This window comes from Centropristis striata, chromosome 20 (assembly GCF_030273125.1).
Source record: "Centropristis striata isolate RG_2023a ecotype Rhode Island chromosome 20, C.striata_1.0, whole genome shotgun sequence".
Lineage (NCBI taxonomy): Eukaryota > Metazoa > Chordata > Actinopteri > Perciformes > Serranidae > Centropristis > Centropristis striata.
In genome coordinates, this window is record NC_081536.1 from 22441684 (window position 1) to 22455310 (window position 13627).

Genomic DNA, 13627 nt, shown 5'->3' on the forward strand with positions numbered 1-13627 from the left:
AAATACTCAGACTTTTCATTTTAGAGTGTGGCTTTTTCTTGGATTGTGGGTAACTTACTGTTTCTCCTGAGCGTCCAGGTCCCTGACCAGCGCGTCCCGTTTGTTCACCAGTATGACCAGCTCATCCAGCAGCAGCTGCTCTCGTCTCTTCTGGGCCTCTGTCTTCTGCCAGTCTGCAACAACAACACAGGAACAAACTGCTTCAGAACAGGACTAACTGAGGACTGTTTTTATTCTAAACACGGGACGAGAAGTTTTATTTTTTGTCCTGCCGGGAACTTGTCATCTTCCAGTTCAAGCAGAATGTAAAACATTCCTACAAAGAGTTACCTTTGGATCCTCCAGGAATAGAAATGTTCCTCTAATCAAACTGTTTCTAACACTCTGGACATGGCTTCTCAACAGGTAAATTGAGCCACTTTAAAGGACTACAGAGCTTCAACATGACGGACAGGTGGTCTGATCTTCTTATTAACCTGTGGAGACCACTGCCATCCATGTACGGACGAGTGTGTAGATGCGAAGTGTAAACACACTCTGGCAGATTGTGTGTGTGATGATGTGTTTCCCAGAGCAAACACACTTGAAGGTTATTGTCATGTTAATGCACAGAGATATGTGAAGAATCCCAAAGGAGAGTCCTCAATCATAATTTAATGATTTTGTTGTCACTTAAAAATAATTTTATCACCCCTTACTTAAAGTGACAACCATATTTATTTATCATTTAGCTACATTTTATTGGATAAAGGTTGAGTAAAATGATTTTGTTTATAAAAAAAAAATACTCATGGTCTAAAATCTTTCATACAAACACCTAAAAGTCAAGCCAAACAGTTTGTTCTTCAGCTAAATAAATAAATAAACAAACAAACAAACAAACAAACAAACAGGTGAGCCCCTGACTCTCCTCTCTCAGTTCTCCAGGGTCTTTGCAGGAAGGGGCCCCACAGGGCCCCACAGGGTCCAGGTGGGACCCCGATCCAAATCCCCTCAGCCTCTCCCTGGAGGGGAGGAGGGGGGGAGCTGCCCACAGGAGAGCACTCACTCCCCCTGGGGCTCAAATATCCGCCTGGCGCCCTTGGCTCCACATTCACCCAACACCGGGGGCAGCAAGCCTCCCTCCCTCCCTCACCCCCCTCCCTCACCCTCAAAAAGTGCTTAGACAAATACATGATTAGAGTAATTTCTTAGTGTGTAAACCAGCATTTTTTACATCATGGAAAATCATTACATGCGCACAAATTAGATTAAAGTAAACTTTATTGTTACTTCTCTGATTATTTTGCAGCTGAAGGAGAAGCAGGAAATCTCCAGCTCGGTGTGAGAATGTGTCCCCCTCAAAAATCCCTCCATCGTTTCATATATAAAAAAGCGCTCTATCCCAGAGAGAATTAAAACACAGCGGAGACGAGTGCAACTTCTGTTGGAGCGTAGGCAACTTCACCCCTCTATCAATATTTAACTGCCTATTGATTCGAGAATAAAAGGAATGTTGTAAAATGTCACTCCCAAAATAAGTGTAGCTTTATTAAAAATAAATATCGCCCCCCTTCTCATTGAGTCAAATTGCGGCAGTCAGGCTGTGTGTGTGTGTGTGTGTGTGTGTGTGTCACGCTGGGCCCAGTGTGTTTGTCCTGAAAGGTCTGCGCTCTCTTCATTGGCCCCGCTCGTCCCTTTGAAGTCGACCACAGAGCGAAATGAACACAGTCCCAATATTTGGCTCTCTACGTTCCTCTCTTCTCTTTCTTTCCCCTCTATTTTATTCTCAGGGAAGCAAATTTACTCTCCTCAGGCTTTGTGTGGGAGTCGACAAATACTTTATAATAACTGCCAAATATGTCCAAACATGTTTCTGAAGTGTTTTTGTTTCTTTCAGACAAAAGGTTAGCCCAGGATACGGAGAAATTAAGTGCGTCAAGTGTAGAAAAAGAAGAAGAAAAGCAGATGAGTCAGCGTGTGAGTCATCATCTTTTGATAATTGTGAGACAGGAATGTGTGTGTGCATCCATTTCCGCCATAACTCTGCACTCTCTCCCACAATCCTCTCTCTCAAAAAGGCCGGCCCACAAAAAAAAGCTTCCCTCAAAAACACAGAGAGGTATGCAAAAAAAAAAAAAAATCCTTCCTCTTGATCCTGCCCTCCTTATCCTTCAGAGCACATCTTAGCCAAAAAGCCAAAGTCCTGGTTGAGGGCTGGAGTTGGAGCGGGTTGTGGGGGGGGGGCACACTGCTGTCAATCACATGTCACAGAGTCCCGCCCCTCTCATTAGGAAGGTAAACAATAAAGAGAGCCGATGAGAGACGTGACCACGCAACACCAGAGCAGGGCAGGCTGGGTAACCAGACACCCAGGAACAAACAAAACACCCTGCAGCCACTCAGAAACCCCCCAGTGTACGTAAACCCCGCCTCCCTCATGAGAGAGAGAGAGAGAGAGAGAGAGAGAGAGAGAGAGAGAGAGAGGGAGGGAGAGAGAGGTTAAAGACTTGAAGGAGTGTGTACAACTCACATGGTGGGTGCGTATTCAGATAACCCTCGCCGTGCAAGCCAACGGTAACCATGTGAGTCTGCACAAGGCACACAAGAATGCGCTGGTTCAAATCCCCATGAACCCCTCCTCCGCCCAGTCTCTCTGACGCTAAATTTATTCAAGAGAGCAAACTGCTCCAAAGCCCCGTTCTCTCAAAGCGAGGAGAGGCCGTCTTACGTGCATCCATCTGTCTGTCTCTCCCTCTATTTCCTGTCTCACAACAATGTGACATCAAAAGGATTTGATCCACAGCTTCATATCTGAAGAGGAAACGTTCCCCGGAGACTGCAGACATTTACAAACTTATTCCCCCCTTCTTCTTCTTCGTTTGTCGTCCTCTCTGCTCTGCTCTCTCCACCTCTTGTTCTGGTGTAAAAGGCCTCCAAAAGCTGGTTTTGGCCGAAGTCCAAGTGGAGTCAAGAGACAAAAAGTGTCACCAGAGGAGAAGAAAGTGGACAGGCGGGGCGAGGGGGGCAAAATTGGCTGATAAATAAAAACTATCTTTACAGCAGCCAGGATGACAACAACAGTTTGATTGAATTCCTTATTATAGGCAAAAGTGTTAAAAACCGGAAGAACAGATACATTTTAATTTATCCTATACTGAACTTATTATGACTGATTGTATTTTGCATTTAAATGTTTCCACTAACAAGTATTGCGTTTGTTTTTAAAAGCCTGATTTTCTTCTTCAGAGACATAGCCACAAATATTGCCTCCTGCTGTAAACATGCACTCGTACACAAAATATGTATAAATCTGAAGTGAGAAATAGTCCCCAACAAATGCACTACAGGGTTGAGCTGATTTAGGAAACATCTGAGCTGATTTTAAAGATTTATGTCTTCAGTTCAGTAGAAGCAGATGACAACTGCAGACAGAAACATGTTGCCATCAGACAGAGCTCTTTTTTCAGGCTTCAAATGTGAGGCGCATCATGTCACCATATCACTCGCCTCTTAATTTAGTTAATTAGACAAGTACTCAATAAATGCAAGTGGCATCAGTCCGTTTTCTGCTCTGATTTCAAGCTTTTCAACTCAAGGTGTTTAGGTCGCTCCTGCAATAACGTGAGGCGCACAGAGCGGAATAATGCAAGGCATTCAAAAAGCAGCAAGCAAAATGCTTTACTGTGATTAAACACAATAATAAAAACTCACCATAAGTTGCCAATAAGCAGCCTGTCTAATTGGGGACTTAGGTGATGTGAGTGTTGATATTTTCATTGAAATTCTATAGAATACCACTAGCTTTACCTTTTAATTCCAGGACACTGAACCGTCAATACTGTCAATAACTTCAAATCTCTGGAAATAACTTCAAATCTCTGGAAAAAGGGATGACAGGTTGCTTTGTATTCTGAAACATAGATCAAGAATGTGTCAGATGCTCTTGAAAAAAAGGCAACAATACAAGAAAAAAAATCAAACGAGGAAAAAGCTATTAAAAAGCTTTCATCAAGTGACTAAATATTTAAAAAACAACAAGTTTTAACCTCTTGGTCTCCATAAGAGCTTTCAACAAGACAAACAGGACTTTGGTTTAAAGATGGTTGTTTTATTTGTTATGATTTAGGCACAATAAATATTTCTTATTAATTAATTCCTCATATGATACTTTCTCTTGCCGTACTTACTTTTTTAAAAAGTATTCACTTAAAATCTTTAAATAATCTCCTGTTGAAGTAACTACCTTGGTTATCCACCTTCCAAACTTTTTAAAGAGACAGTTTAGCCCTTAAAAGAAGAAGTTAATTAATGAGACTCTGAGCAAGCAGGACACCCAGTTGTAACTTTTTAAAATGCCGGCAGATCCAGAAAGAAACTGAAGCATTAATCTAAAACAAAACACACATCTGTTCCACCGTATGTTACAATAACTGGCATATAATATCATGTTAGCTACACTACAGGAGGCACTCTGAAAATACTTTAAGTCTTCCGGTGGAGCGACAGCAACATTAACTACTTTTACTTTTGTTTTTGTGTCACGTGAATGAAGCAGCACAAACAAACAAGCTCACTTAAATATATTTTTAAAACATGTTATTTTGCTAAATATCCCCGCAAAACTCTGACAACTCGTGGAACGAAGCTACTTGTTATCGGCGGTTCCAGTCAACTAGCAACCCTGAAAGAGTTGGCGACATCATCAAAAGTCGCCCATGTGATAGGATTCCACAGTGCACCTAATCAATCAGGGTCTGTAGCGCGCCGCCCCGATGTGTTACAAAGCCCAAATAGATTTACAAATGGGAAGTGTGTGTGTGTGTGTGTGTTTGTGTGTGTGTGTCGGGGGTGTGGAGAGGGATAAGCTCCTGCATAGGATTACATATTGATTTTAAACATATAAAAAAGCTTATCATATCAAACCGTAACAGGAAAAACTCTGGGACCCGGCTATGCATAAATCCCTTTTAGATGGCGAGAGGGCGTCCACTTTAAAACACACACAGACACAGACACACACACAGACACACACACACACACACAGACACAGACACACACACACACACACACACACACACACACACACACACACACACACAGGCCCTCGAAGAGAGCCAAGACACAGTCTTGTGTGTGTGCATACATAGGTGTGAATCGGTAAGCAGATAAAGAGGGCATAGTGGATCAATTTTGTGGCAGGGAGATGAGAGTGTGGCATACAGATGGCATTTTCCCGCCTGGCATCACACCAACAAGTTTACAAGGGAGGTGGTTATCACAGAGCATGCTCATAAACAACATCAACACCAGCCCGAAAGCCTCCACCGTCCCCCAACTGTTTCATTCTGCAACAGCTGCACATTTAATAAAACTCTGAAAACTTTCTTTAACATCATGATGCTGGAGAAACACGTGACTTTATGCTATTGTACTTTTTCCTTTTCCTTTAATCCTGACTGTCCATGGTCTCTTTGGAGCTGTGGCCTCTATGGTGATTAAGCAATATGTTGTCCATTACTCTATTCAGTTTTCTTCCTTGATCAACTGTCTTGGAAATGGTATGGGGAGATTTACATGCTAGATAAAATAAACATTAAAACGTTCTTTGAGTTGAGCTACTTAGCAAACACAAATATGGGACTTTGATTTTCAAGTTTTTCAAAGTTATGTTTCATTTTCTTGATTAAAGAGTGAGTAAAATTATCTTAGTTTATGACAACATAATTTTACACAAACACCTAAAAGTCAAAGCTAAAGAGTTTTTTCCTCAGCTAAATACATGAACAAACAGAGGAGCCCTTGACTCTCCTTTCTCTATCTAAGAATATAGTATTTTTTTCCTCACAATTAAGTAGGATTTATTAAATGATATAAGACCCATGCAACATGCTAAATACTTCCTGTTAATATATTCAAATTAATCTTATTTTCATATATGCATACCATTACCATAAAGGTTAAAAAACAGGGGCTCTACCGCTTTAGCTGCAGCTTCTCTGACCAACAAAATGCAAGTGACAGCCGGCCTGATCAGCGGCTTTTGAAGAACTTGAATATTTTTTTACAGCTTTGTTTTGTTGTCAGACGTTGATCGGTTGCTGATATAACTAAAGCAAATAATGCACTCATATGAAAGATAATCAGCCCACTTAAAAAATAATGCTATAACTAAACAGGATTAAGGGACATTAATTCAACCTCAAATACCAAGTTTATTTTTGACTCTTTCTCTCAGATAGTCTTATAGGTGGACTGGGCTCCCCCCCAAAATAATGGCTGAAGAAACACTTGTGTGCCACTGAATAAACCTTTCTCGATTTGTTTGATCCTGACTGTAATGCTCAGAGTTTTTAATGAGACAGAACAGGAACTATTTACACTGAGATCAAGACCTCTCTGTTAATGTGATGCCCAGTACTATATTTTTATTAGTATTTGCTCTCTACCTCTATTATTTTTAGATAACATCTCAATTGGAGTTGATGCTAACTGTTTGGATCAAAACTGCAGCAAAATAACTTATAAAGAGTATTACTGCCATTTAGTAATCATGAAATGTTTTATAGCAACCACTTTAAGATAACTTCCTCTCTGCGTCTACATCTCCACCTCTGAAGTATTTTCCTCTACGTGTGACTTCTATAGGTGTTTGAAATCCCTGCTTTATCATGACACCTAAAATAACTGTTAAGATCTTCTAAGTCATGAAAAAAAAGCTAAGAAAAGTTTTGAAGAATTTGTTCTTTAGCAGAATATCAGCTTCAGAGTTGATTTCAGAGGAATCCTCTCCTCCTGACTCCTCTTTCCAGCTCAAAGCACTTTTCGTCTTTCTTCCCCTCGTCCTCTCATCCTCCCTCTCATGTGCCTGAGTGTCATGCAGCTCAAGTCAGCAATACAAATGTAGAATGAAACGTCATGAGTCAAACTTTTTTTCTTTCTCTCTGTTCTGGTCTCCAGCATCAAACGGAGACTTTGGCCAAGCAGCTAAACCAGCTGGCAGTTAACTATAAATTATTGAAACACTCAACTTTTTTTAAAGATACAATGATTGCAATTTTGTTGGCTGATTCAAATTTTTTCAAAGCCTCACCTGCTGATTCCATATTTTAATGATTACAATTTTCTTTTGTTTCTAAAAGTTGACTGTGGTGGTTAATGCACACAGGAGGAAATCTCGCAGAAGAGAGATCTCCGGCACTCTGTCCTTCAATAAACATTAAATCATTTGACTATTAAATAACTTACATTTTCTCCAAAATTTACACCTTCTTACTCTCTCTTACTCTCACTCAAACAAATCTCAAAAGCAAAGTACTCTGGGTTTTAATTGCAATATATTCCAGTTCATCCGTCATTGAAATGAGAATAGCCGTTCCACCAAAAGGTCTGTTCACTTTAAGTGAGCCTGAATCGATGTTGCTCATTTCTAAGCTACTCCCTTCACTTACAACAGCTGGTCTTGCAGGAAGACACAAGAACTTGGCTTGTTTTGCTCCTTGAGGAGCTGCAGCGTTCATTCACTGACACAAATCCTAAACTATACACACATTGCACTGCTACGTTCACAGCTATAAAGCTACTGCTAACATCATATTCACTGTCATAAATGCATGCAATTCAGAAGTGGTATGTTGTGTGTCTATGCCACTTTTTGCACTACTACTACTACTACTACTACAACAAATCATCTGATATAAAAGACTGAAGGGCGGGTCAGCTAAAAATTGGCTGTTTTAGAACCTGCAGATTAATTGCAGCATCTTTAGATTATCTTTATGTCAGTGTTTAGAAAAATCATCCATGTCAGCTGCAACTGGACATAAGTCTTATCAGTCTTTATACCAATAGATATATACAGGAACTGTTAGCTTTGTTAGCCACATAGCAGTAGCACAAACTGACCTGGGCCAGTGTTGCCAACTATTTTCCAATAAAAGTAGTTAGCACAGTGGACGTCATCACTAATTTGCATATTGTTGACATAACCGTGCATCATTTTCACCAAGCTTAGTTGCTGTGTTGGTTAAATGTCTACCTGCTCACAGCACAAAGGAGAAAAAGAAAGCATCAGGCTGTTGGCAGAGGAGCGGTGGACTGTAATCACTCTGAGCAGTATGTATGGGAATTCATTTTAATCATATTTTTCTCACTTTTTCCCTGATGGTCTGAATAAGTTGCTACATATGTGGGTTTTTTAGAAATAAAGTTGCTTAAAAGGTCTAAAAAGTTGCAAAATCTAGTTGGCAACACTGACAGATGGTGTGTGTGCGTGTGTATGTGCGTATGATGAAGACTGAGGTCCAACATGTGACTATCTTCTGAGAGGAAGATATAGAGGGAGAGTAGTGTGTGTCTGTGCCATTAAAAGGTATATATTTTTCTCAGCAGGTGTTTGTGTGTGCGTGTGTCAGGGCAGTTGTATCTTAGTGATGTGTGTGTGTGTTTTTCCCCCCTTTGCTCTGACTTGCAGTGCATCTCTCTCTCTCTCTGTGTCATCGACTGGCCAACCAAATCAGCAATTACTCGCACGCCCGACCATCGCTCAATGGACCTGCCCAAGCACCAAATAAGAGCTGGGGAGATGGGCAGCAAACACACACACACACACACACACACACACACACACACACACACACACAGTCACAAATGTACACACATAAAAAAAGAAAGTGGACACACAAACACACCTGTAAGATGTAAACACACAGATGCAGAGCAACAGATCCTCTCACACACACATGGCTCTCTTCCCAGCAGCTCAGAACTATCTGTGGCTGCTACAGAAAGGTAGAGCCTGTGAATGTTAAGTGCCTCCCTTAGGGAGGAAAATAAGGCCGGCTGATAAGTTAGTCAGCTGCAAATCCAACAAGTCCACATGAAGGCAGAGAGAAGCGTGGTGACACGACACACACCACCTCTCCACCTCGCCTCACACACTATCGCTGCTCTCTCACCTGCACGCACACACACAGGATACACATCCAATATATAGAAAGAAATATGCACTCACCAAGGCACCAAGAAACTTACACACACACATAGACAGGAAGACAAAAGCTGACTTGAACACACACTTCAGCTCAATAGAATTAACAAACACACACCAGCATATGAACCAGAGAAACTGAAAAACCTCCCATTTGACTCGAGCTGCAGCTCAATAAATATAAATAAATAAAACGGCCGTGTGAAGACAGAAGAAATCAACCTGGACGCAGACAGCGTGGCGCCGTCTGCAGCTCCTGCTTCGCTTCGCATGTCTGCTCCCCCTTCCCTCCCCTCAGCCCCCTCCTGGCCCACCTCCTTTTTTGCTAATTACAATTGATTTATTATGGACCAGGTAGCTTATCAGGTGCCCGGTGAAATTACAATGGGTGTCCGAAGGCTGTGAGGAGAAAGGAGGGTGTTGGGGAAGGGGGGGTGGGGGTGGTCAATGTCGAATAGCAAAATCAATTAGCATTGATTGGCAAAAGGTTCATTTTGCCAAAGAGGACGCAGTCGAAGGGGATTAAACTTCCCTGGCCCCCTGACAACTTTGATACGACACAATGGCTGCTTTTCTGGCTGCGGTATAGTTAACAAGCTTTCAATAATATAACCGCATCTCTCTCTTTTTTTTTTTTTTCTAACCTCGCAAACCGTCTCTCAACGTGGCTGTGGCTGGATTTCAAATCAGGCATCGGCTAGTCGGGGTCCAGCTAGGAAACAGATAGCATTGATCAAGTATCAGGGAGTGAAATCCCTTTGCAAGCTCGCATCTTAATCCTCATCAAGGAGCCAACGCAGAATTCAAATCATCCTGCTTCAGGCTCTCGATGAAGGCTGGCCCAACAGCCGACAAAGAAAAGGCTCATTAAAACCATACAGGTGGAGAAAGAAGGATCACCTCACAGTAGCGTTACCTTCTCTTTATCATCAGTAAATGTAAAAATAGACCTCAACTGTTGATTTTTGTCTTCTCTAGTGGACTTCTTGTTAGCCTAGAAGCATTTTCAGCAACAAAATATAATATGAAAAGTGACATATTAACAGATTGTTGGTAAATTTGCTTCACACAGTTGAGAGTTTGATATTTAAACACTGCAGGAAAGATGTTGTCTGTAAAACAGAGAGGAGAGATGACACATCTCTACCAGCTGATACTGGCAGACCATATTATATCCCAAGACCTCCTGAGAGTGTGTTTGTGTGTGTGTGTGTGTGTGTGTGTGTGTGTGTGTGTCTTACCCTCGATGGCCAGCATGGCTCTCAGCTCTCTGTTCAGCAGTTCGAAGCGTCTCTCCAGATCGTGCTCTTTCTCCCTGTGGCAAGTTAGAAAGACAGAGAGAGAGAGAAGAGCGAAAAAACACACACACAGAACAAAGTTCATCAATATGTTAATGACTAAATCATTAAGCACTTAAAGAAACCTGCAATAAACATCGATTCAGCTACTCGCCTGAACCTTCTCTGGCTTCGCATTAATCTACTGCACATAACTGATACACATACTGCACTCACACAGCCCTGGGTGAATGTGTTTAAAAAGGGCGATATAAAGAGAGAAGAAAGGTGGTGAAAATGCATAATAAACAGAGCAACGAGGTGGATAAAAAAGCAGGAAAAAAAAACAATGAAATAAATGTGCATCTATGGACACGTGTGTTCTACATGTGTGTATGTACAAGTAAATTTGATGTATGTGTGTGTGCAGCACAAATTAAATTCTTCCCTCTTTCAGCCATATTAAAAAATGAGCTTATTCCGTCCCTAATAGAATTTGTCCTTCACAGGCGCCTTTTCTTTTCGCCTCCACAAAGAGGGAACAGAAAGGGCTAATAATCAGCCCTTCTGTCAATTGGCCACTTTAAAAGCCTCCCCTTTCCCACGATATAATGTGATTATGAATACTTCAATCTCTCACTCCACTCACACACTTTGAAATCCCAACAGCCGCAAATGAAGAAGAAGAAAAAAAAAAGGCAGCGTGCATGTGTATGTATGTGTGTCTCCACCTGTCGCAGCTGACCACATACAAAGAGACTAGCGATGGAGTGATGATCGCCACATTTCTATTGATTTCATATCCCGTCCACATGTAAATCAATGAGCGGATAGACAGAGGGGTGAATGGAGTGGAGAGTACACTCCCACCCCCGCATAGCTTTGACAAGCTAGATCTGATGCTCCAGTAGAGGTATGATGTTTGCAGGTTTTTAATGCTTCTTAGTGCACAAAAGATAGAGAAAAACAATGATGTCTACTTGGCTTTAAAGCAGAGGGTTGTGCTAATTAGCATAATATTAAATGAGCTGTATATGGAGGTCACTGGCTGGACAGAAAGATGAGAAAAACATGTCAAAACACAAGATACATACAGCAGAGAGAGCTGGTTCTGTCGCCTGATGAGTGCGTTCTTCTTGTTGACCAACATGAACCACTCTTGCATCATGGCCTCCTCCTCCTCCTTGTTGTTGCCTGGAAAAAAGCACACAAACACAGAAAAACAAGCAGGGTTACACACATTGTACTACACAGTTTCAACGAGCTGTTATTCCTAAATTGTTTCATTGCACCCTTTTAGACAGATGCTAAAAGACAAATAAATGTCAAACAAACAATGAGTGTCATGTTAAACCTTTCTCTGTGTCTTTAAATGACACATTTTGAGCAGACACATGTGAAAGAGATGATGCAGATAGATGACTCAGTTGAGTCTTCTTGCCTCTGGAGAATCAGCATGACCACAATATATTTATGTGTGTGTGTAAATACACTGCTCTCGCTTATGTTCCTTGTGTAAACATTCGCATACTTCACACCGTGTCTTCACAACGTCAATACGGCTTCAACCGGGGCGGGATTAACTCAGCGATTACCGTCGAGCGCCTTTACAGAGTGGAGCCTCTCACTGTAGGGCAAAACATATCCCACCAATCACTCAGCGGGCCATCAAAAAAAAAAAAAAAACATGTCTGTGGTACTCTGCGACGCTTTAAGAGTAATACCTGCTCAACACACGGAGAGCTAGCAAGGCTCAGATGCATGGCTAATGTAAGCTTCACCCACGCCTGGGGCTAAAGCTCTGTGCTGTAACTTACTTACAGGGTACAATGGGATGCGCAAAACTGATACTGACAAAGCACACTGAATGGAAACCTTTAAATGTTAGCCACAAGAACAGCCTCCACGGGTCATGTTTGACCTGGAGTAAAGACTGGAAGAGGACCTTACATCTATCTGCTGCCTCAGAATACTGAAATCTGACCATTATGATGATTTTAATATAATTGAGACTATTGTTTCAGTGCGTTATTCTGCAGTAGTAAAACTCTGTGCCGAAAGTCCATTCAGTATGAGGAGAAAAAAAAGTTGTATAATGATATACAGGTCTTTCAATGCAGAGACTAGCATGAAAAACATAAGTAATTCAAGTTTTGTGGTGCTGAGAAATGCTATTTAACATGGGTAAGGTTGGTAAAGGGCAGCAGATTATCCCTTTGTTTTCAAATATGATCTGTTGACGAACACAAAAATACTGGTTTGGTATCAATAAGATAAAATATTAGGTTGAATTATTTTATATCTAGTTTATGTATTAAACTTACTGGTTTGGACCTTCTTAATGTATTAATATTCTCCAATAACTAATTACAGAATACAATACAACCTGACAAATGATTTGAGTCTTTCCAGATTAATTACAAAGTCAAAGTAATTTAAGGGATGGATAGCAGAGTAAATACCTGTCACAAGATGTTAGTGTTTGGCTTGAGCTTTAAAATGTAATTTAAATGTTTGTTTTTGTTTTGGTATTCATTTTTATGGGTTTTTCTTCCTTTCTCTCCATCACTGTGTAAATAAACTCTGCTGCGGTCAGTTCACTTAGCACTGTTTATGTCTGGAATTGGAATATAAGCTTTGTGGCACTGGAGGCCATTTAAACAGCGACAGCAGCATTAATCTGACACTCAGTGCGTCTGTGAAGAGAAGAAATGGATGAAAACAGAGGACGCCAGATGAAAGATCGTCTTAGAGCTTATGTTATTATCTCTCGCTGTTTTTTTCTCCCTTTCTCAAGAGGAAGGTTTAATAGCTGGGAAGCTACGACAGGCATCATAACAGAATTAACACTAAGAAGACGTTTCATAACACTTATTTATTAATTGGGGGTCCTCTGCATAATAAGACAGGCATGGAAGAAATATGTGCACGCCAGGTTCTGTTTTTTTGACATATAAAAGCATTGCAGGGATAATTTCTTTAATTTATTCTCTCTAAATTGTGTCTTTTTCACTCATTTCTGATGGATTCAATGATTTAGTGTATTAAGCTTATTCTACTCATTGTTTTATTGTAAAACTACAGATTTAAAACAATAGGTTTGGTGCTTTAGGGTGCATAAATGACTGATTCAGCTGCTCAGGACAGGAGGAAACCGGTCTAACATACACACCATCACTCATTGCAGAGGAGAGGGAGTGTTGGGCCACTGCGTCACTGACGACAAAAGGCAGGCGCGTGGATGTGTGCGCGGACACCGGTGAGTGTGTGGACATTTGTGATACTCTGAGCCAGCAGATGTATGTAATTTCATTTAGGAGGGTGGATCGGGGAGGGGGGGAAGAGAGTGAGAGAGAGAGGAAGAAAAAAAGCGAATGAAAGA

The 13627-nt window shown here is 41.1% G+C and overlaps 1 protein-coding gene across 2 annotated transcripts in view; it reads right to left on the bottom strand.

The window, feature by feature from the left end:
* ehbp1 (EH domain binding protein 1) overlaps positions 1-13627 on the bottom strand; it is a 152217-nt gene that overhangs the window by 1489 nt on the left and 137101 nt on the right. For both annotated transcript variants that reach the window (XM_059358968.1, XM_059358967.1), the window contains 3 exons: positions 11340-11439; positions 10210-10283; positions 59-173 (listed from right to left, as the gene is read on the bottom strand). In XM_059358968.1, coding sequence (XP_059214951.1) covers positions 59-173; positions 10210-10283; positions 11340-11439 — 289 coding nt within the window. The remainder of the gene's footprint in view (positions 1-58; positions 174-10209; positions 10284-11339; positions 11440-13627) is intronic.